This window comes from Lepidochelys kempii, chromosome 18, assembly GCF_965140285.1.
Source record: "Lepidochelys kempii isolate rLepKem1 chromosome 18, rLepKem1.hap1, whole genome shotgun sequence".
NCBI lineage: Eukaryota > Metazoa > Chordata > Testudines > Cheloniidae > Lepidochelys > Lepidochelys kempii.
The window spans coordinates 14,294,812-14,318,313 of NC_136397.1; the positions used below are offsets into that span (position 1 = coordinate 14,294,812).

Below are 23,502 nucleotides of genomic sequence, written 5' to 3' on the forward strand. Positions count from 1 at the left end.
TCAGAAGGGACCATCGTGATCATCTAGTCTGCCCTCCTGCATATCACAGACCACAGAATCTCGCCCATCCACTTCTGTAATAGACCCCTAACCTCTGGCTGAGTTTCTGAAGTCCTCAAATCATGCTTTAAAGACTTCGAGTTACAGAGAATCCACCATTTACACTAGTATAATCCTGCATGTAACCTGTGCCCCATGCTGCAGAAGAAAGCAAAAAAAAACCTCAGGGCCTCTGCCAATCTGACCAAGGGGAAAATTCCTTCCTGACCCCAAATATGGTGATCAGTTAGAGCCTGAGCATGTGAGCAAGACTCACCAACCAGACACCTGGGAAAGAATTCTCTGCAGTAATTCAGAGCCCCCCATATCTAGTGTCCCATCACCGGCCTTTGGAGATATTTGCTGCTAGCAGTTGCAGATTAACTACATGCCATCGTACGCAGTCTCATCATCCCATCCCCTCCATAAATTTATCAAGCTCAGCCTTGAAGCTAGTTAGGCTTTTGCTCCCACTCCTCCCCTTGGAAGGCTGTTTCAGAACTTCACTCCTCTGATGGTTAGAAACCTTTGCCAATTTCAAGCCTAAACTTGTTGATGGACAGTTTATATCATTTCGTACTTGTGTCAACATTGGCACTTAACAAACCAAACTGGAGTTATTTAAGTTAACCCAACTGCCCAGATTTCTTCCCAATGGCCTTAAAGATGAATATTGCCTCTTGAACATCCACAGAACTGCAGCATTTGAATGACTCTCAGGTTTTATTTGTACTGAGGTAGCACCCAGAGGCCTCAGTCAGGGATCGGGGCTCCACTGTGCTAGGCATTGGTTCCCCCACTTAAAAAAAACCAGTCTCTCCTTCAAAGTGCTTCAGTCTCAGGCCTCCATGCAAATGGGACACCTGCACAGAACGCTGTTAGCATCAATTCATTCTGCCCACAAGAAGCCCCATCAATGCCAACATGGCTCTGTGCAAGCACAGGGGTCCCATCTGCCAGGAGGCACTTGCAGGACTGGGGCATCAGTAAGACCTTATGATCAAACAGCATCAACCCTCTGCTTTTCGATCCTCTTGCAAAGGCAGCCTGATGAACCCTGCATGCCTCTGGTTCTCAGCTTCGGGACTGTGCCTATGTTTTCAAGGAGGTTGCAAACTTTTGTACAGAATCGAAGCATTTGCGTGGAAATGAAAGTGTTTCTTGCCCTTCGGGGGTCGTTAAGAAAACTTTCCAAAGGGAAAGAGCTGGAGGGATTAAGTTTACTGACTAGATAGTACCAGGGAATGTGCAATTCCTGGGTGCAGAGAATATGCTTTTGGATCTATAATATTATGAATTAAAATTATCGCATTCCTGTACACTGGCTGTACAATGCTACACTTGGCCTCATGTGGGACAACAGACATTACCCTGTGTCTTCTCACTTGGGGCCGAAATAGCATAATGCACCCTTGAATATGGCAGACAGAGGATTCTGAGAGATGGGATCACAGGAGGGTCATTTTGGGGTGCAGGCGATGAAGGTATGAGAACAAAAGGAGCTCGCAAAGTGAATATGAGCACCATGGGCCTTCCCTTCTGTTGCTTGCACCAAACAGCCTCCCTAAATGTGTCTGTGCTTCCCTGCCTGTCCAACCCATTTCAAATGTCACCTGAAAACACATCTTTTCTGCTCCCTGCTTATTCCTCTTGTTCTCTCCTCCGCTTGGCTGTAAAATAGCTCTGCACAGGGTTTGTTCTCACGCCCCCTGGGCTGTAAACTAGTTCCTTACAGAGTTTGTTCTCTTCCCCCACTCCCTTGGCGGTAAACTAGCTGTGCACAGGGTTTGCATGAAAGACATTACTATAGAGATTACTATAGAGAAGAGCCATCATATAATGACTTTTAACCTCAGCTACAAATGAGGAAGCCCTGGAATGCAGAGAAAGGGAAATGAAAATAATTCCCCTTTCTTTGCAGTTAAATATGGAGTAAGTTACTGAATTTCCTCTCCCCTCCCTCCCCAGAGCAGTTACAATGGAACAGCTCCATCATAATGGCAGCCATTCCCCAATTTCCTGCTCCCCTTGGAGCAGTTGCAATGGGACAGCCCTTCATGGCAGCAGCTTTTCTATTGGCTGAAGTTCCCTCTTTGAACAGCAAGAGTCCTAAGTGTTTAGCTCAATGCTGCTTCCGCTGCCATACGGAGCTGGTGAGAATGGCCCAGCACCCACCCCAACCCCTCCTGGGCCTCACTTACAGCTTTCTTGGATTTCTTCTTGGTGGATCGTGCCTTCTTGGCCTTCTCGATGACAGCGTAGAGGGCGAAGCAGAGTCGTGCCATGCGGGGCAGGTCACAGATGCTAATGTCAAAATCCAGCCTCTGTTTCCACACCGGCTCCGAACACACATTCACCTCGGCGCTCGACACCATCTTGCAGAGCATCTCGTTGCCATGGTAAAGGCCTGCCTGTACCACCAACTGAGAGAGAAGAGTGCATTGGGATCACAATGTCCTGAGCTCTTCACTTGGGGACGCAGTTAGAATAGGGCCAGAACTGGGAGCCATGACTCCTGGGTGCTATTCCTATCTTTTGCCACTGTCTCTCTGCGAGCCCTTGGTCAAGTCCCTTAACTTCTCTGTGTGTCAGTGTACTGATCTATACAATTAATATGATCTCTTCCTACCTCACATGTGGGTTGTCAGATTTAATTAATGATTGCAAAGTGCTCATTTAATCCACTAGTAAGCTTGTACTACAGGTCCCTTTCTGTGCCCGATCAACAGAGATGAGTCTGTTACAGGCTTGGCTACTGAGCCTGACTATTTAGCTTAAGCTGTAGAAACTCATGTCTCTCTCTCTGGAGGTCACCAGTTCAATTCCCAGCATGTTGGATAAGATGACTGCGATCACCCTTGCTAGAAAGCACATTCTGCCCACATATATGTAATGTTTGGAACCCTGGCGTGTCAATTCAGTACTGGTAAAAGGCATCAGATCAACAGCCCTGGAGAATTAAATCCTGTTAATCCCAGGACAGGTACCACATGGGCAACAGTGGTACAAGCTGTCCTTTGCCAGTGTGCCTTACCCAGGACCCAGAGAGTCTCTACTCTATAGGGAAATTTAGGCTATTTTCTTAGGAGCACTGAAATTCAGTGGGAGTTGGGCACTTAATTGCCATAGGTTGGAATTTTCAGAAGCACCTGGGTAATTTAGAAACAATTCCCAGCGCAAGTCAACAGGGAATTGTGCTCCTAAATCACTTAGACACGTCTGACTAGCCCTCCCTTGAATCTCCACGCTCCAGTGAGTCATTGGCCTTTCTGCTGAGCCTGCCAACACAGATGCAAATTGCTGTTATCGGGTTTTTTTCTGGTGTGGTCTTGCTAGGTAAAATTATCAAAAGGGCCAAGTGACTTAGGAGCCTACTTTTGAAAATGGGATTTAGGCCCTTATGAAAAGCGTACCCCTTGTCATAAGACATTACTGCCTTGACAGAGACCGAGGTGAGTGAGGTACTCTCTCTTACTGGACCAACTTCTGTCGGAGAGAGAGAGAGAGAGAGGGAAAGAGAGAAGCTTTAGAGCCACACAGGGCCTTCTGGGACTGTCAAGGCTACAACTATATCGTATACATAACTGAGAGCAAGTCACTCATTTCACACCAGCCCCTAAATATGGGAATAACGCTAGAAATGACGCTGGAATTGTTCTTAGACCAAACATACAAAAATACTATAAACTAAAATCCAACAGCAGTAAAACCAATTGGTGGGAACATTTAACAAATCTTAACTGCCTAAAGGCTAGACAGGCCCAGATGAGGAAACTGGACCATGCCCCGTAGGGAAAGCAACCAACAAGAAACGGACATGAGCTTATGCCAAGGAGAAGCAAATTAATAGCACTGGGGAGGATGTGTAGAACTGGCGTGGATGCAGAACAAACTGCAAAGCACATTGCCGGTGGTTAGTTATCCCCTTTGAAATGCCTCTGCATATGAAGCTGCATTTCTGGCATTTGCAAGTCTCCATATGGGTAAATGCATCAGCCCTCACTTCTCCTCTCTCCTGCCTGGACCCTATCACAGAACAGGAAAGAGACCTCTTCCTAGCCTGTGCCACATCCCTCCTGCTGCACGTTCGTCCAGGTACTAGAAATCACCTCCAGTCAGGATCCCCTGCGTGTACTGGGAGCCACTTTCAGCGAGGCAAGAGCCTTATGAGCCCACAATGTCTACATGTGACACCTTCAGGCACCATTCTCTGCCTCCTTTATCTTCATTTGCCAAATCTCAGGGGTCCCACTCCATTTGTTGCCTGCTCCATTCTGTTAGCAAGTCCTCTGTTTCCCAGGGCCTATTTTCTCTCCATTCCCCCTATTGCTCCCCTATGCTGGGGCCACCTCCCCGTTCCTCTGCCCTTCCCCCCCCCTCACACAGCCCCAGTTCCGCCTCCTTTGCTGGTCTCCAGCACTTCTGCATCTCTGTTGAGGTGAGATCACCGCAGATGAGTAGCTAGGCTCAGTACTCAGAAACTCTTGCAGCTGAGGCTTCCAAGAATTTGCCACTCGCTCAGCAAGCTGCTGGCTAACAAGTTCCCTTCTCCTTCCTGTTGTGAAACTTTTTAGAGGTCGCCCTAAAGCTGAATGAAGGACAATGCGGTAAGGGGTCATGTGATCTTAGGTCTTTGATCCCTGCTATCTTTCACACAAGCGGTAAGCAACCAGATGCAAAAAACCAAACAACCCACACCCAGCCCGCACCTACCTTCATCCTCTCATCTGCATTCACCTTACTGCCTTGCACCAGTTCAATGTAAAAAGGCTGATGAAGGGACCAGAGAGACTCATGAGTTGGCTAGAAAGGGCAGAGAGAACAGAACTTAAGTCAGCACATGGACCAGAATGAAGACCGACCTGCATTCTCCGTGGCCAGGAGACAGGCTGGTGCCCTCCCAGCAGCAGGGCCCCTCATCGCCACTTAGCTAATCTCTATGCTCCCCTGGGATGTACTGTACCCACCTTAGAGATGGGAAACTGATTCAGGACCAAATTCAGCCAGAGTAAGTGGGTGGATCTCCCACTTTAACTGTAATACCTAGCACTTCTATAGCGCTCTTCAGAAAAGGTCTTTATGGAGATGTTCAGTATCATTTTCCCCATTGGGAACTGGGGCACAAAAAGGTGAACTGACTCACCTGGCTGGTTAGAGGCTGAGCCAGGAATAGAACCCAGTTCTCCTGCACCACAGTCCAGTGCTCTAGCCACTGTGCAAGACAGCCAGTGGACGCTGCTCATGCCAGGGCTGAATCTGGCTCAGAAAAATTATGGAATTAATCCAAAGCCAGAGTGACAGAGTGAGAGCTGGAATTAGAATGCTGGAGTTCCTGGCTCCCTGTCCTGTGCTCAAACTATTAACCCTGAGAATAGGGATGGAGAGGTGGACCTGGGGCGGGCATAGGGAGTCACTCCCATATTGACCTCAGGATCTCTGATAGGAAAGAGGAGGTTACTTACCTGTAACTAGAGGTTCTATGAGCTGTGGTAGCCCTATTTGTATTCCAAACGTGGGCGCACATGCGTGCCATACACCCGAGTTCGCAAGGTTGTCCGCTGACCCACACATTTGTCCTGCGTCCCCTCATGCTCATGGCCGAGTGTATAATAGGTTGTATGGGTCAACACCTCTCTCGTATCCCTCTTACCACTGGGTAGTCCAGTCTGCATCACAACAGCTGGAGGAAGGGTACTGGAATAGAGGTAAGGGCCACACATCTCAAAGAACCTCCATTTACAGGTAAGTAACCTCCTCCTCCTCTTCTTCTTCGAGCGATGGTCCTTATATGGATTCCAAACACAGGTGAGTAGCGAGCAACGATCATCGTGGAGATGGGTGCAAAGACGTGAGAGGAAGTGCAGTCCGCAGTACAACACGGCTTACAGCAGCATCCGCAGCTGCCACTTGGGTGACTGAGTAGTGGGAGGTGAACATGTGGACAGAGCGCCAGGTTGCTCCATGACAGATGTCTTGCCAGGAGACGTCCGCTAAGCAGGCTCGTGTAGAGTGTGCTGTGACTCCATCTGTTGGGTAGCGTCGTAGCATGCGCGGATGCACCCGGAGACCCATTTGGAGATTCGTTGGGAGAAGAGGGATTGGCCCTTAGATTGGTCGGCAATGGCTACAAACCGTTTTGGCGATGCGTGAGAGGCATTGGTCCTGTGGAGGTAGGACGCCAAGGCACGGCGGATGTCGACGGAGTGCAGGACCCTGTCCGCATGGGAGACGTACGGTTTGGGGCAGAACACAGAGAGGTGAATGCACTGATATAGGTGGAACTCCGACACTACCTTTGGGAGGAATTTAGAGTGTAGCCATAAGGAAACTTTATCTGTGTGGAATACGGTGTGAGGGGGAATCTGCCATCCTGGCTGCCTGTTCACTGACCCGTCTAGCTGAGGTGATGGTGACCAAGAAAATGACCTTCATGGAGAGCTGGGAGAGGGACATGTTGCCAGCGGCTTGAAGGGTGGGTTCATGAGGGCAGAGAGAACAAGATTAAGGTCCCAAAGGGGTGGGGCTTGAGTACTGGCAGGAAGGCACTGAGTAAACCCTTCATGAAAATGGACAGCGATAAGGTGTATAAACACGGAGCCGCTGTCTACGGGGAGGTGGGGAAGAAGGGGGAGGCACTGAGCACTGTCAAGTGGACTTGTATAGAACTGAGGGAAAGGCCTGACATTTTGAGATCAAGAAGGCAGTTGAGGAGGAAAGGTATAGATATCGCATTCACTGGGTGGTGATGGCAGTGAGCCCATGAGGTGAATCGTTGCCACTTAACTTAGTAGCAGGCCCTGGTGGACGCCCTCCTGCTTTGGTTAAGGATGTGTCGCACCAGAGTGGAGCAAGCCCTAACCACCCTCGTGGTCCTAATACCCGGCCATGAGGTGAAGCGGGCTTGGGTTCCGAACCTGGCCCCAATCCTGTGTGAGGAGATCCGGGAGTGTTCGGAGGCGGAGTGGTGTGCGGGTGGAAAGTCTGAGGTGGTCTGTGAATCAGAACCAGTGTGGCCAGAACAGGGCTATGCATATTACAGTAGCTCGGTCCCGTCGGATCTTGTGGGAGGAAGGGAATGAGGGGAAAGGTGTAGCAGAGGTCACCTATCCATGGGAAGAGAAGAACGTCACCCTGCAAATCCTCCCCTATGCCTCCCCTAGAACAATAAAGGGGCAGCTTTTGGGTTTCATGAGTGGCAAAGCGGTCCCACCTTGGGGTGCCCCATTGGTGGAAGAGGTATCGGAATGTGACGTTGTGTAACTCCCACTCATGGGAGAGGTAGAGAGTCCTGCTGAGTGCATCTGCTAGGACATTTTGGGTGCCTGGGAGGTATGTGGCTTGGAGCATCATGTGGTGTTTGATACACCAGTTCTGAAGGTGGATGGACTTGGAGAAGTGGGTGAGAGACCGGGCGCCATCCTGCTGGTTGATGTACAAGACTGCGGCGATGTTGCTGGAGAGCAGGACCCGATGATGGGAAGAAATGCCTGGCATGCAAAATGGACTGCCCTCAGTTCCAGCACGTTTGTACGAATCCTGGCCTCTCGTGGCATCCAGATTCCCTGTGCTGTGTGATGGTCCAGACAGGCTCCCCAACCTGCAAGGGATGGTTGCCTGCAGGGTGGGAAGGATGAAGGGGGTCCCTATCATGACCTTGGAAGGGTTGGTCCACCACGTGAGGGAGGCCACAACCGTCTTGGGGACAATGACTCTGGTGTCCAAATGGTCCTGGTTGGGTCTGCAGATAGAGAAGAGCCATAGCTGGAGGCAACGCATGTGCAGTTGTGAGTGTAGCATGATGGCGGTACAAACTGCCATATGCCCAAGGAGAGACAGACAACAGCAGATGTGCTTGTGATGCAGGTCTGCAATTATAGTCATCAGCATTATGAAGTGGTCCACCGGAAGGAAGGTTCATGCCACGATGGAGTAGAACCGTGCCCCAGTAAAGTGTATCATCTGTGTAGGTACGAGCACTGACTTCTCCTCGGTGATGCAAATACCTAGAGACATTAGGAGAGTGCAAAGGGCGAGGATGGCAGAGGTGAGTTCTTGTCAGGATAGCACAACAAGGAGCCAGTCGTCCAGGTAGGGGGACACACCAAGTAGCAGCATATTTGTGCTGTTATGACGGCGAAGACAGCTCGCGACCCCCATCGAAACCCCTTGTGACCCCTTGAGGGGGGGACACACCAAGTAGCAGCATATTTGTGCTGTTATGACGGCGAAGACAGCTCGCGACCCCCATCGAAACACCTTGTGACCCCTTGAGGGGTCATGACCCCGCTTGAGAACCCCTGGTCTGATGGCAGTTTGTCCTAGAACTCTACTAGCCCCGTATAATTATTAAAATCAAATTTGGCTAGCAGAGTCTGACAGTTTACTCTTCAGAACTGCAGCATCTCCAGGGAATACATTTTCCTCCCCAAGAGGTCCATGCATTTCGCCACCCGATCTGGAGGGGTTGATTTCTGTTGGTGCTGCGGGAGGAAGGCCTCATTAATAAATGGTTTCAGAGGTTGGAGAACGTCCAGGAGCTGGTGCTGCTGATCCTGAATCTCTTCCAGCAGTATTCCCAGGTCCTCTTCCACCAACTGGAGCAGGTCCTGATACTGCCGGTGATCATCTGGCGGAGACAGGGAAGGAGGAAGTGGCCATGGGGACCGGAGGAGCCAACAGTACTAGCTCAACATCCATCTCTTCCTCTGTGTTCAAGGGTGCTGATGGAGGAGCCTGGGTGGAGTGACAGGATGTTTGGAAAGGCGGAGAGACCTAGCGGTAGGTGTTCCAGGGTGCCCCGTGCAGCCAAGGCAAAGGGCGCTGTGGGGTGTGGGGTGCCCCACAGGTACTAGTACCAGACTCTCGCTGCTGGATCATACACGGGCGGATAAGGCAGTCGGGGACGCGAATCCAAGCTGTGGTGTGACGTGGGGGGAGAACGAAGGCCCCGACACCAAAAATTCCTCTGACTCCGAGGATGGTTCCAGCAGCGGGGGAACCAGTGAAACAGGTGGGCTGCAGGGTGGCACCACCGGGGGGTCATTCCAGGAGCAGCAGGAGTGGTTTGTCCACTGGAGCAGGGACCCCCCCAGGCGAGGGGGGGCTGGAGAGGATCGAAGAGGGAGGGGAGGACAGCACCAATTCCACGGTGGAGAGGAGGGGCTCCGAGCAGCTGGGAGTCCTACAAGTGCCCATGGAAATGCTCGAGGGGCCAGGTAGCGTCTCCGGCTTGTCCAAGTGCCACAGAGGTGGCGGTGGGACAGGTGGTTCAGGAGGTTCAGGAGCTGGTGAGCACTCTGCACGGGCGGGAACTAGGGTGGCCATCTGTACTGCCAGACCCCGTTTGCGCTGAGCTTTTCCCTGCCCCTGGGGAAGGTTGGGCATCGGTGTGGTTGTCTCCACGCATAACGTCTCATCCAACCAGGCGCGGCTCAGGGAGGAAACGCTGCGTTTAGTAGCAGGCTGCTGTGGGGACCTACTTTTGTGCCCATGAGAGGGCTTCTTGCTCTCATGGCTGGGCCTGCCCTTCCCCGGTGGTATTGCTGGATCCGGGGCATGGGAAATAATGGAAGGGGCGCACACCGCCGGTGAAGGTCACTGTGTCAGCGGTTCCGATGGTCCCGGATCCGAACGAGCAAGTGGCCTCATTGCTTCCTCCATGGAGGAACTTAACGGAGGCGGAGCTCCCAAGCTTCCCAGGTCCAGTGCAGGAAGGACATGCAGAGGGAACAAGGAGCCGCAACATGAGCCTCACCACAGTGATAAAGACCCCTCCGGTGCTTGCTGCTCACAGAGAATGAATGCAGGCAGGAGAGAGAGTTTTTAAACCCCAGAACGTGGGCCTGGTGCCCAAGCGAGGAGAGGGGGCAGGGAGTCCCCAAACGGGAATGACTAGCACGAACCAACCTACTACTAACTCTGCAGCTACTGTACACAACTATAGGCAAACGGACAGAAATCACTCTCTTAGCAAAAACTAAGAGCGCGAAGGACCAGGGCCGACGCAGGCCATGTGGCCGTAAGAGGGAACTAGAGAGGCTTCGACCCACACGACCTATTATACCCTCAGCTGCAAGCATGTGGGGATGCATGACACACATGTGGGTCAACAGACACTGCTAGGAAACCTTTTGGATTCAGGCACATGCGCAACCATGTTTGGAGGACATATAGGGACCATCGTTTGAAGAAGTAGAGGGTCTCTGTGCAGGTCCTTTATGTAACTGAGGGATGGGCCTCCCCAATTACCCCCTTTTGGCCTTGTTATGATTCCCGCATTAAGGAGCCAGGGTGTCACTCTGCCTGCTGGGCAGTCACTTCCAGGTGGCACTAGCATCTCAATTTGATTGTGGAAAAGACAGAGAAGGAGCAAATGGGTGTGTCAGAGTGGTGGGGGCAGGGAGAGAAGGGTGTCCAGTGCGCTAGCATGGTTACCTTTTTCTTGGGGAGCGGCGGAGGCTTGGCAACCATCTTCGGGGTGTGGGCAGTGCAGTTGGTCTGCTCCTCTCGCATAGCAATGATGGAAGAGAAGTGTACCATCGTCAGGTGGGGCATCAGGCCATGGTGCAGGCAGCTGCGGATGTACTGGTGGGAGGAGGGGCAGAGAGAGAACAGAGTAATCATGGCAGAACAGACGGCCTAGAAGCCACGAGGATGTGGAGAGGGCAGCGATGGGGGTGAACCAGGGCTGGGTCAGAAAGGAGAGGAAGGGCAGCATGTGGAAGTGACCCAGCAGCCACCAAAACTAAGTTCTGCTGCCAATTCCTTTCTAAACCTACATCTTTCCCAAGAGGCGTCTCTGGCACGAAGAACCCTGAAGACTAAAGTGCAGTTGCAAGAGTGAGTGGGTCCAGGTGCCCAAACCCATCCCCCATATATGCACCGGACTGCCTGGGTTTATGGTACGATGCCGGGAAGGATTCATTGCTCCGGACAGCAGAGAGCCCACTTTTGTCACAGCACAGGAGAGGGGATGCCGTTTGGGGGACAGTGTTGCTTCCGAGTAGTGGGAGGCGCTGTTCAACCCTGACGTTCAGCAGCTACATCCTGGCTGGGGAGAGGGGATGGAGGGAGTCACCCCTCAGAACCCCCCCCCAACACACACACAAGCTCACACCCAGTGATAGGTTTGGCTCATTAGCACTCAATGCCAAATGGACTCACAATCAAGTCACACTTTCTCCACCCATCTTCCATGAGCGAGCCCAGCCTTATGATCTTCGTGGTGCCTGCTCATAGACTCCCCACCAGAGGGCCATCCATTGGGGCAGCATCCAGGTCACTTTGTTAACTGGACAACGGACTGGGTCCCTTTAGGGTGTACTTCCAGCTCAACATAAGGGACATGGACGACAATAGCATGGACCTTTTCCTGCCTCCCAGAGAGAAAAAAGTTCCTGTATGCTTGGGAAAGAGCTCACCTGTAGGTGGAGGAAAGAGACTCACCTGGAACTGGTACAGGGGGTAGTTCCCATAGAGATATTCACATTTCCCTTTCACCTGCAGAGTATAATCCTCAGGGCTCTCCACTGTCTGGTGGCGGAAAACGGTAGCTTGCTTCTTGATGGCATAGCTCATTAACGTGACAGGGAATTCCTTGGGGGAGATCTGGAAGGTGAAGCTCTCCTGCAATCCCAACAGAACAGCATGTACAGTCAAATACCAGCTGAGCAGGGGATGAAATTAGTATCGGGAGTCGCAGAGAGAGTCCCGCAGCCCCGGATGCCAGAGGGGATAGCTAGATTCCCCAAAAGCACCTAGGGATGAAGAGAAGGCTACAGATGCAATGTGATTATCCACATTACAAACAGAGGTCAGAGTGGAGAGGGACATGTCCAGTGGTGCAACACAGGACTGGGAGCCAGGAACTTCCTGAGTCCCATTTGAAGTTCTGCCGTCTACTCCCTCTGCAGCCTTCAGCACGTCATTTAAAACTTCCTGCCTCCACTTCCTCAGTCTGCACAAAAGGGGGACAATACCTGCTAATCAGGGGTGGCTGCCAGGATGAATGCTTGGCAAGTGCTATGTTTTATGGATGGTTCCATTCAGGTTGAGCGGGTGCCTCCTTAGAAATTTTGTTTAATGCCTGGGCCCAATATGCCAGGACTGGGGTTATCAGAGGGCAGCAGGAAGGAATGAGAAGTTATCAGGTGCTCCGTGGCAGAGACAGCCTAATGCCTGGAAGCAGCAGGCTGGGATCATGAGACCACTTGACTCTTATTTCGAAAGAAAAGGGGATTTGTTTCAGCAGTGCAGAATTTTGAGAGAGGATGAGGGCAAAGCCCCATTTGGGAAGGGGAGCGTTTCCATCAATCAGTTGTTTGGTGGGGAGGTGGCCGGTTTACACACAGTCCTTCCAAACATCTCAATCTCAAGGAGTCAAGATAACTCCCAAACAGATGGAACCATGGGTGGTTGATCCCACAGCTGGATGCAGAACTGAGCGCGCAAACCCTTTACACATAACAGGAAGCTCAGGTTTTACCCCGCCAGACTCAAACTTGACGTTGACAAAGATGTTCTTGTTGGGGACGCGAAGGGCGCCAGTCCTGGGGCCTTTGGCCAAGGGCTCCAGTTGCAAGGGAAAGCTGTACTCCATCCAGGCCATCCAGGTCAGCTGCTGCCGCTTCGCCGCCTTCTCCTCACACAACTGTCGCATTTTTGCACGGAAGTCATTCACCTCCGGGTCGCGCACCGAGTCAAACTCATGCAAACCTGAGCAGGGTGTTAAAATCAATAGATAGATAGATAGATAAATAAATAAAAGGAGAAGATCCACATAGCAGTAGGGTCACTGGTCCTTGATAATCAGCTGCCTCTGCTGGGCGGGGAGATCGCAGCATCTCATAACATACGGTAGAAAAAGCCAAGTCTACAGCATTAGACTATGATGGCTACACAATTACACCAGTCCCTTCTCGGGACTCTTGCTGGGACAGGCTGGGACTAGACCAGAGGAGAGATCACCCCTTTTCCTCAGTCAGTCCACAGGGACTCCTGCTAGGACTGGCATAGCCGAGAGCTCCCCTAAGTCAGCATGCATGTATCTGAAGAAGTGGGCTTTTTACCCACGAAAGCTTATGCCCGAATAAATCTGCTAGTCTTTAAGGTGCCACCAGACTCAGTCTGTATCCACAAAAACAACACGAACACAGCTACCCCCGATACCTAACTCAGTCAGTGCATCTGTGATACTCCCTACACAGCAACCCTGGCTGAGAGAGGTTGAGCCTGAAGTAACTGAGCTCCCCCTGCAGCCAGCACTCGTGCTCTACCCTGATTAAAGCAGCTCCTCCTGGCACTAAGATGGAGACTCACCTTTCCCAATGAGCAAGCTGATCTGGGAGTTAATCAGCTTCTTGACGCGGTCACCTTCACGAGCCACCAGCCGAAGGACAGGCAGGAAGGGCTGGATGTCGCAGAGGCGCCGCTGCTCATCCTCCAGCTCCTGCTGCTCGGCCGTCTGGTTGATACACGTGAAGACGTACGCTTCGGGGTCATTGAGCATGTGATACAATGGCTCATACTGTGCGTGACGCCAGACCACCTGGGACAAAGCGACAGCAGGGTGTATCCACCGATGTGCCAGCCGACCTATCACATCCCCTCCCTACTGCCCCACTCTCCACCCACAATCCCCCATGGCCATTACACACAGTCACAAACAACAGCAGGGCAGCTATTGACTGGGATCTTGCAGGGCCTTAATGAAAGCCCCTGGAGAAGAGTAATAGTCATTTGTATGACACCTGAGAAATGCCATCCCTTGGAAATTCACAACTGCACACCCATGGGCAGAGGCGCAGTGCACTACAATGGGAGGCAGTGCTAACCCTTTTCACTACATCCCCTGGTCTCTACGCATAGACCACATGAGTAGCTGTAACTATTACTGACCTGATTATTTCTCAATGACTGATCTCACAGAATCAACTGTGAGGACCCAATTTTCAGCCAGACTTTAACCTGGCTTCCCTTTTTGTGCTTGCAATGAGCTGCAATAAATCTCTCTAGGTATCTACAGTATCTGAGCACCTCACAATGCTTATTCTTGGGTTTTTAGCCTTGCAACACCCCTGTCTGGTAGGGAGGCATTACCCCCATTATACAGATGGGGAGCTGAGGCACAAGTCTCACATCTATGACAGACCCAGGAATTGAAGCCAGGTCTCCTGTACCCCAGTCCAGTCCAGTGCCTTCCCCACTAGACCATCCTTCCACCCCAGTGGATGCCATTTAGACAGTTAACAAATTACCTGATTGTGACCACATAGCTGGTGACTTAACAACTAAAGCACATCTATTGTGTCCACAGTTTTCTGGCCTGAAAACTGCCGGCACAGAAAGAACTTCTAATGATCTGGCACTGACTGTCTGTCTCTTGTGCTGTGTGAGTCATGTAAGCCAGGCTGCTATTGCAACGAGAACCTTTTCCACGCTGATTTTTGCCTAGTGAATTGAAAAGGTAATTTCATTTCCTCTACTATTCTGTTCAGCATTTTATGCCTCAAAGGAAACACCGAAAACTTTTCTTTTTAACCAAAGTTCCCAATCGCCACGACACAGCTTCTGCTGTGCAAAAAAATTAGGCTACGTCTACACTGCAATAAAAGACCCATGGCACGGCCGCAGCTGGCCTGAATCAGCTGCCATGGGCTTGCAGGGCTAAAAATGGCAGTGTAGACGCTTGGGCTGGACCCTGAAACCTTGCAAGAGGGGTGGGCCTCAGAGCCCAGGCTCCTGCTGGAATCAGAACGTCTAACACTGCTAGTTTTAGCCCTGCACGCCAAGCCGCATAAGGCCCAAGTCAATTGACCTGGGATCTGAGACTTGGTGTCATGGATTTTTTATTGCTGTGGACACATACCCTAAAAGGGCAGTCACAGCAGAGAACAACTGCAGAACATGTGACTTAATCCAGAATTTGTATTCGGCTTGCCAGGGAGGATTTCTCTCGCTGGCCCACAGAAGACCATTGAGACTGAAAGGCTCAGGGTGAGGAGCGAGTGCTCCGGTGAGCGAGTGAGTGGCAACGGAATATGGGAATCTTTCACTCCTCAGTTGCTGATTCAAATCAGTAGTTACTCAAAAACCTATTACCATCTGAGGGCTGATGTGAACTGAGTCAAGTTCCCAGTGGACTGATGCCCATCACAGCTGGCCCTGTAACTGCCCCATATGTTGGCAGCCTCAGCAGCAACACCAAGGACTGACAAGGACTGTGGAGAGAGCGTCCCAGAGGAGGGTCCCTCTGGGTCAGGAATAAGGCATTCTATTAGCACAGTGTGGGAGAAGCCTGCATTGCTGCCAGTGTGTGGCTAAATGGGGCTGTGAATCCAACCCCTTTCTCAGGCACTGAGTTCACTTAAGAAAAATGCCCTGCACGCTTGTAAAATCGATCCCAAAGGTGACTCTTTAGCCACAGGGGTGAGGCTTGTGGTAAAGGCTGGTACCTTTTTGATGGTCCCCAAGCTGGCATTGCAGGATACAGAGAGGTTCAGGTATATGCCTGTAGGCAGCAGGAAGTCCACCTGGATAGTTTGGTTTTCCTCCTTGGACCAAAATTCCACAGGGCAATAGATGCCTGGGGGCATCCTGCTCACTTCTTAGCTACAATCTGCAACAAAGGGAGAGAAAGGACAATTATTTGTATTGCAGTAATTCCTAGAGGCCCCAACAAGACCAGGGCTTAAGCACTGCACAGACACACTGGGACACGGTCCCTGCTCTGACCAGACCAGATTATCATCCCCATTTCATGGATGGGGAAACTGAATTCAATCCGATCTCCAGAGTCCAAAACCTGTGCCTTAAATCAAGGACGCCCTTGTTCGGGTCCACCCAGACCCTGCCATGCGTACACTTCAAAGCAGTTTCTACGTAGTCATTGGAAAATATGAAATACTTAGTGTTACAGCTGGGCAAATTTTTTTTTAGTGCATGTTAAATGCGCCAAAAAATGAAATTGGGCACAGAAACGGTTTGCAACTTGGGATCACATACCGTGAATAGTTTTGGTCAGAAAAAAAAACAACACACAAAACAAAAAACAACCCACCACCACCTGATATATTTTTTTCCCCCAGAAATGTCATTTCTTCTAGTGGACGTTCTCTTTTGTTAGTCAAACTGTGTGTGTGTGTGTGTTTTGGTGAGGGGAGAAAAGGTTTATTTTGAACTGAAATGGAATTTTTTGTTTTTTACATTTTATTTTTTGGCTTGGCCCTGAACTGACCCCTCCCACCCCACCCCCACGCACACTCCCAAGCCCAATGATTTTATCAGCTCTAGCATTCGTATTAGCCTTCCCATCGACCCCCCACCCCCACCCCCGCTTCACAAAGGAGATTCCAGAATTCTCTCCCCCACAGTACAGGTGGGGAGACTGAGGCACCAAGAAGTGAAGGGGCTTCCCCACACACTCAGTCCGTGACAGAACAGCGAACAGACCCCAGGAGTCCCAACTCCCAGCCTGACATCCTGCTCCCTGTACCTCATTGTCTCAACCCCATTTCTGTCTTCCAGAGCCAAGTTCCAGGTATACTAGGAAGAGTTGGTGCGGGTCCAGATTATAATTTTTTAAGATTAAAAATTATTATTTTGTTTTTAAAAGAATAGGGGGAATAAATGCACAGAGTGGGATGGCCAGGAGTGGGGGCGGGGGGGGCCACAGGATGGGGGCTGATTTTGGCTTTATCCCTCCTTCCTTGCGGGAATGTGTAATTTGCTCCCCACACTATGAATAGCAGGAGAGTCTGTCCCCAAACCCAAAGAGTTGTTTTCAAACTTCAGATGGCAAACACTCCAAGGACAGCAGAGGGCATTAGTCATTACCCAGAAGCCACAGACTATCCTAATCCCCTCACTTTAGGGTTGCCAACCCTCCACGATTGTCCTGGAGTCTCCCAGAATTAAAAATTAATCTTTAATTAAAGTTTATGTTATGGGATGAAACCTCCAGCAATACATCCAACCAAAACTGGCAACCCTACCGCACTTGGTTTCTTCTTTGGGGATATGTAATGCTGATCAGGAGAATTCATCAGTTTCCACCCATTTATCCAGCAGGAAACATCCACAAGAGAACATAGCTTGGATTAATTTACTCTGCTGATTATGGTCAGAAAAGCGTTGTTCCCATCTGTTGATCTGTGCAGAATGAGTTTGGAGATGTTGGGTATAGTTCCTGATGGGCAGGTGCCCACATCACATCGGGATGGTTCCAGTTAGCCCTTTAGGATACGTCTACACACCAGCTGGCAGCATACTTCCCAGCACTGTTCAAGCTAACATGCTAAAACAGTGTGGCCACAACAGCACAGGCAATGGCTCAGGCTAGCTACCCAAGTACCTACCCAGAGGGTCAGACAGGCTCATACTGGCAGTCTCAGCAAAGAAACCAAGGCCTGAATAAGCCACAGGGCTGAAGTCCCTTCTTGCTCGCAGAGGGGACCCCCTTCGCGTCGGGGTGAGGCACGAAGACTATGCAGCGTGAGGAAAGCTCACCCTATTGCTTCTCACGCCGTGGATAATCAAGGCTTTGGCTTCTATCAAACTGACCCCTTTCCCTAGCACCTAAACCCAGTCTTGCCCACACTAGGAGCAACACTATGGGGTTTCATTTATTCTCCCTCCATGAAACTTGTGTTGAATTTGCTGTTTACAACTTAAAACCCAGGCTCAGCAGCTGCCAGAAAGGGGTCGCGTTTGGGGCCGCGAGTTCTCTCCCCCTTTAATCTGAGGGGGAAACCTGGGCTGCAGAGGCCAGGCAGGATCCCCAAAGTACCTCGGGAGCTGCTTGTAAGCCAGTCTTATGCATAAGCATGACAAGAGAAGCCCAGAATCTTATCTGCCAGTGCCTAGGAGCACAACACTTCCCCATCAGCAGTGAGGTAAGGATTCCCAGAAACACGAGCCATGTTTTATCTGTCCCACTTCCTTAAAGAACATGTTGTATCACACTGGGACCGGATGCAGAGACCACAAGCCACCCATGTGTCTTAGAGAGGGAGGGAAGGAGCAGGGTTTGTGAGTTCAAGTCAGGCACAGCAACAGAAATGATCCTGCTCTCCTGTCCACTCACTACCAGTGAGAGTAGCAAATTTCCAGGACTCCCACCCACGACCTCCACTTCCCCACTACACCAACACGGTTCCAGTACTCTCCAGGAGGGCAGCGGGGGGTTGACTCTCCAGCACAGCTAAACTGGATTTTACATCCCATGCGGCATCCTGGAGGTGTGGCTCTGTGATCCAGACAGCAGGTGTGAAATACTGTACCCAGACTCCCTAGCAGCACAGCAGGGCTAACTCAGTCCTTTCCTCGGGAGGAAGATAAATTGAAGACCATGCACTGAGCCCTGCAGGGATTCCTCAGTCCAGGCCTTGAGTAACTCTGCCTGGACTGTAACACCACCATAGCGCCTGGAAACGGTGTGTTAGGAGAAAATTCATGCATCACTCACGTCCCGTCCCGTCCCGTCCCCCCAGCATGCCACAGAAGGGTGATCCTCAGGCTAGGCCCTGGCTTGTACCATGCTCACCTGTGGACACGAAGGACAACAGCGGCAGCATTTCCTTCTCCATGGAGCCGCGCTGTGGCATGCAGCTTACTCAGAGTGTAGCACCAACACTTGGGTCACCGCGTTGAGCTACCCATAGTATATGACTCTTTACCCAGGCTGCCTATAAACGGTGGAGTGGAGGACTGAAGATGCTGATTTTGGCTTTCAAAGCTCTGGCAGGCCCTGGCTCCGTTCCAGACATTACCTGGTGGGTATGCGGGCTCGCCCAGCACCCTGCCACCAGAGATCCCATCTTATGCTCTTCCTGTAGCACAAGTGATAGGGCTCTGAGCTGAAGGTCCAGGGTTCAAGGCCTGCAAATCTTTGAAAGCCACTAGGGACAGGCGTTAGCTTCTTGGCAGGCGCTCAGGTACTACAGTGATACAAGAACCGGAATTATGCCAGAAGGGACCCAGGCTTTAGCTGTGGTGTTCACAGTTCGCTCACCCTTGAGGTTCTGGTCTCTCTCTTCCCCAAACTTTTAAATAAAAGCCCACTCCCAGGTGATGTTTTAAACATGACTAATGTCCCTGTCTTAGTCATTCTTCCTCCCAACCCTGTAGCCACTTGCTCCCTCAACCTGTATTCATTTACAATGTTACAGGGTTCGTTTATTATTGTTGGATGACATTTGGCCAGGTTCTGAACACCGCCCCCCAGCACCCTGAACACACTGACCATGACATTTTGGTAAAAGCCAGGAGTTGGGACGGGTGCCTTTGGGCCAGAATCCACCGCTCCACCCCCTTGTGCAGTGTCCTCCCTGCCAGCTTGTCGCTTCTCCCCACTCCAGGAGGGGCTACACGACTGTCGCAGAGTCTGATCTTTCATCCTGGGGGACCCCAGGGCACTCCAGGGACCATGCACTGGAGGTACATGTAAAAATATTAGCAAGATCAGCCCACCAGGAAACCTTCTTCCACTTTTCTCATCTCCTACGCCCAGCCCTATGTCATCAGTGTCACCCGCTGAACAACACCTGAGAGCCAAACCTGCCGCACATGTGAAAAGGGCTGCAGGATGAGGCTATCTATGGCATTTACTTGGCTCCTATAATTTCATCTTTGGACCTCACAGTCATTAACGCATTTATCCTCACAGCAGCCGGCAAGGGTGGACTGTTCTATTATCCCCATGTCACAGAGAAGGAGTAGAGCCATATATAAAAGAGACTAAATAACTCCCTCAAGGTCAGACAGAAAGTCGGTGGCAGAGCAGGGAATTGAACTCATGTCTCAGGCCCCAGGCTCACACCCTAACATCTTAAACACCCTTCCTCCCTGGGTGTGTATTTTAATTCTTTGTTCTGTAGGGCCCTGACCATAGCCCTCTGCAGGGATATACATAGGTTTGTCACCACACCCATTTGCTCAAGCGGCAGAAAGAGATGCTGTGATGGATGAGTGCTACAGAAAAGCCAAAAGAGAGAAATGGGCACAAAAAAAGCACAGAGCTCCCCAGAACCTTACAGAAATAATAGTCTGTGTATAGACCACAGACACACAGCACAGCAACAAAAATATACCACGAGCACCTCCCATTAGAACACAGCCCTAAGGAGGGGCCTCACCCTCCAATGCTTCCTCATTCACCCTGGGAAAGAACCTCTTTCCTGGCCCATCTGTGCACAAAAGTCTCTTACCCCGGGGGCAGCATTTTAGCTCCTCCGTAGCTCCAAGTCTTTGCTTAACAAGAGCACCAGTGAGATGTCCTTTGAGGTAAGGTGACTATTTCCCAAAGGGAAAACAGGACACCACGTGGGGCTAGCCCTGGCCCTCCCTCCCTCCCTGCACAGGGCTGGCCCGAGCTGCTCACCTGAGGCTTCCCTGCCTCCCGTGCAAGGCTGACCCAACCTACTCGCCCCAGCCCCATGCAGGGCTGGCGTCACTGCTCACCGGAGTCCGGACTGTCCCCCCTGCGAGGCTGGGGCTGGTGTCGCTACTCGTTTCAGCCCTGCTTCCCGCCCGCGCAGGGCTAGCATCTCTGCTCACCCCCATGCATGTTCCTCTGTGCCCCACTTTCATTTGTCCTGTTTGCTCATGCCAACTGATCAAGTTGGCAAAAGCAAACAGGACAAATGCCCACTTCTGCCAAAAAAAAAAAAAAAAGTCGGGACAGCCAGGACAGGGCTTAAAAAGGGACTGTCCTGGCCAAAACAGGATGTATGGTCACCTTACTCCAGGGCTCTGCTTTGGCTGACTGGGCTTTTCAAGTCCTGCAGTAGCTGCCTCTTGGAAGGGGCTGTGTACGGTCTGCAGCCCCCTTTATGGGTGCTGCAGGCATGACTGGGTGCATAGCAATAAGATGAAGGGAAATGTATTTTGCTCAGAATGTATTCTCTGATCTCCTGAGATGGGCAGGGCCCCAGCAGACTGAGGGGCAGAGTTGCCCCATCTTTACCCCTTACCCTTCTGTAAGGAACAAACCTGTCTGATGGGGACCACAATGAGGCTAGCAGGAGGATGCGTGGGAGAACCCATGCAGGACAGGAGACAACCAGGTCATTGCTGGATTCTTGAAAGTGACCTGCATATCTGAGGAAGGTTTGGGCCATGAACACATCCTCTGCGCGGAGCCTTCCATCACCCCTAGCAGTCTTTAAGACAGACAAGCTCCTATGTGACAGAGATGACAAAGCTTGGACCTCCCAGCAGGCATGGAAGAGGAGGCATGATGCCTCAGTTCCCTAACCTCTCCTAGAAGATCAGGCCTGTGAAAGACAACTGATTTTACGAGGCGATTAAGAAAAGCCCACTGCCTCTGCGCACTGACGGCTCCTGGAGGTTTCATCACAGTGTGCTGACCACGGGAATGGCCACACTGTGGAATAATTTTTTTAGAAACGTAAACCAACTGTGGGAGACTGGGCTGGTAATGAGATATTGAGCTCTCTCCCCATGGCCCCCGTCGCCGGTTCAGAGTTAGCCCAGCAGCGACCAAGAGATGGTAACAACTAACAGTCGTTGCGTAAGTTCCTTTGTAAAATGAATGGTGTGGGTTCGGCCTAGTTCCTAGGGGACGTCACCAAAGCTATCACTACTGGCACTAACTGGCTCCCTTATGGCAGCCTCGTGGCCCGCTGTTCCACACGTAGGGGCCTTGTCTTCACTAGGGGTGCTCTTACTTCCAGTTAGCTAACACGACATGAAATCCTAGGGAAGACACGGCAATCGTAGTTTAAAACACAGGCTGGAAATGGAGGTTAAACCTTAAACTCCCCCATAGCCTTCATCTTACCCTGCTAACCCACGTGAAAGCTGCAAACTGCCCTGCCTTCACTAGGCTTCTACCTCGTGTTAGTTACCATGAGATAAGAAGGTCCCCTTCTTCTTAATGCATTTGCACCGCAAGAGCATGTCAGGGCAGGGTTGAAGTACATTGGTGAGACAATGTAGAAAATACCTACAATGCAGGGTAGTCCCTGAACTGGTATATCGGGGTAGCATTTGCAAAACTACATTATTTGTTGCCATGCTAAACATATTGGTATGACATAAGTATGGGGCTTCAGTCATGTACTATGAGTTCAGAACATGCCCCGAGGACGGTGTCATCACATACAAAGCTCTTCTTTATGCAGTACATTACATAAAGAGACACTTAAAGTTATCCAGTCACTATTAAGCAAGCCAGCCCCTTGAAAAACAAAAAACCTATCTCCTCCTACAAAGCTTATCAACCACAGCTCCAGCGTGTTTACAATATGCAACCACTCAGGGGGTGAGAGAAAAAAAAAAGATCACAAACGGCACAGCATTACACAAGCCTCCACCATGCTGCACCAGGCAGATGCGAATGCTCCGACGCCTACAAATTGACAGCAGCAACATTGCTAATCCCACGACTGCAAAACTAACTTTCCAGTTTGTAAAAAGTGCCTGGTGCAGAGCTCACAGGTGATGCACGTAGAGTAGGGGACAGCAAGAAGGGACTTTCATGTTAGGCAGTGACGGGGGTGGGGAAGACGACCAAGGGAATTTATACCCAGACACACACACACCCTTCCCCCACCCCCCAACTTTGATGAAAATAGACCAAAGTTCCTATTTTGGCTCCATTCTTGCAATAAGTTCTGCACAGACAGAAATCACGGTGGACTCACCCACAACAAGCTCACTGCAAGAGGACGGCCTTTGTGGCTACATTTGTCCGTTAAAGTCATCTAGAACCAATTAACCTGGAAAATGTATTTATTTATTTAAAGTGAATTTCACGCTGGTGAAAGGTGCCAGAACAGCTTCCTTGGGGACTGAATTCATCTCTCTGTGGCAATGCAAGCTTCCCCTGCATCATCCCAGCAAATGCATCTACCCATACCTACAGGGCTCTATCTCGGCGCAAAAAACCCTTCAGTTCTAGGCTTCTTTATTGAATCTTGCCAGCAAGGCAGGAAGGACTCTCTGTTCCGCTACCAAGAGTACTGACACCACCAACTCATTTCACATAGGCCACTACTGAACAGCCATCAGATGGTGACTTACTGGTTGCTGTCAGCCTTGAGCAGATATAAGCCAGTAGCTATATCTAGTGGCTAGTAGAAGTTGCTGCTTCACTTCCCCCTTATGAAGCCCCTGAGGAACCCAGCCCACATCATTGTGGGAGTCACCAAAGCCTTGCTCCTGGGCTACCAAGGGCATTCTCTTTGGGGAACAGTAAGAACATTTATGCTCATCAAGTTTTGCTTATACCTTACAATTCCTATTAAGTCATTTATGAAAGGCCCAGACCCTACGGTCCAGCTCAGCTGTGCCTAAAGACATGTTTGTGCGCCCCCAATCCCTGGGACAACCAGTAGCTTGTTTGACCCTCCACATAAATAAGAGCTGCCACAGGGCTGCTCTAACTTCTGTTACCATCCATCCTATTTTACTCCCTCTTAAGGTCTTTGGTTCCCTCTCCAG

General features: G+C 50.8%; 1 protein-coding gene across 4 annotated transcripts in view; it reads right to left on the minus strand.

The window, feature by feature from the left end:
* The window catches only part of PIK3CD (phosphatidylinositol-4,5-bisphosphate 3-kinase catalytic subunit delta), a 53,913-nt gene that overhangs the window by 23,160 nt on the left and 7,251 nt on the right, over positions 1-23,502 (minus strand). For 3 of the 4 annotated variants that reach the window (XR_012155539.2, XR_012155538.2, XM_073316575.2), the window contains exons 2-8: positions 15,492-15,655; positions 13,357-13,585; positions 12,524-12,753; positions 11,485-11,664; positions 10,474-10,623; positions 4,753-4,842; positions 2,241-2,462 (exon numbers count right to left, since the gene is read on the minus strand). Coding sequence is in view for 2 of the 4 variants with exons in the window: in XM_073316575.2 (XP_073172676.1) it covers positions 2,241-2,462; positions 4,753-4,842; positions 10,474-10,623; positions 11,485-11,664; positions 12,524-12,753; positions 13,357-13,585; positions 15,492-15,632 (1,242 nt within the window). In the remaining 2 variants the exon portion in view is untranslated. Of the gene's footprint in view, positions 1-2,240; positions 2,463-4,752; positions 4,843-10,473; positions 10,624-11,202; positions 11,330-11,484; positions 11,665-12,523; positions 12,754-13,356; positions 13,586-15,491; positions 15,656-23,502 lie in introns of those variants that run through there. The other variant, XM_073316577.2, reaches the window with a different exon arrangement.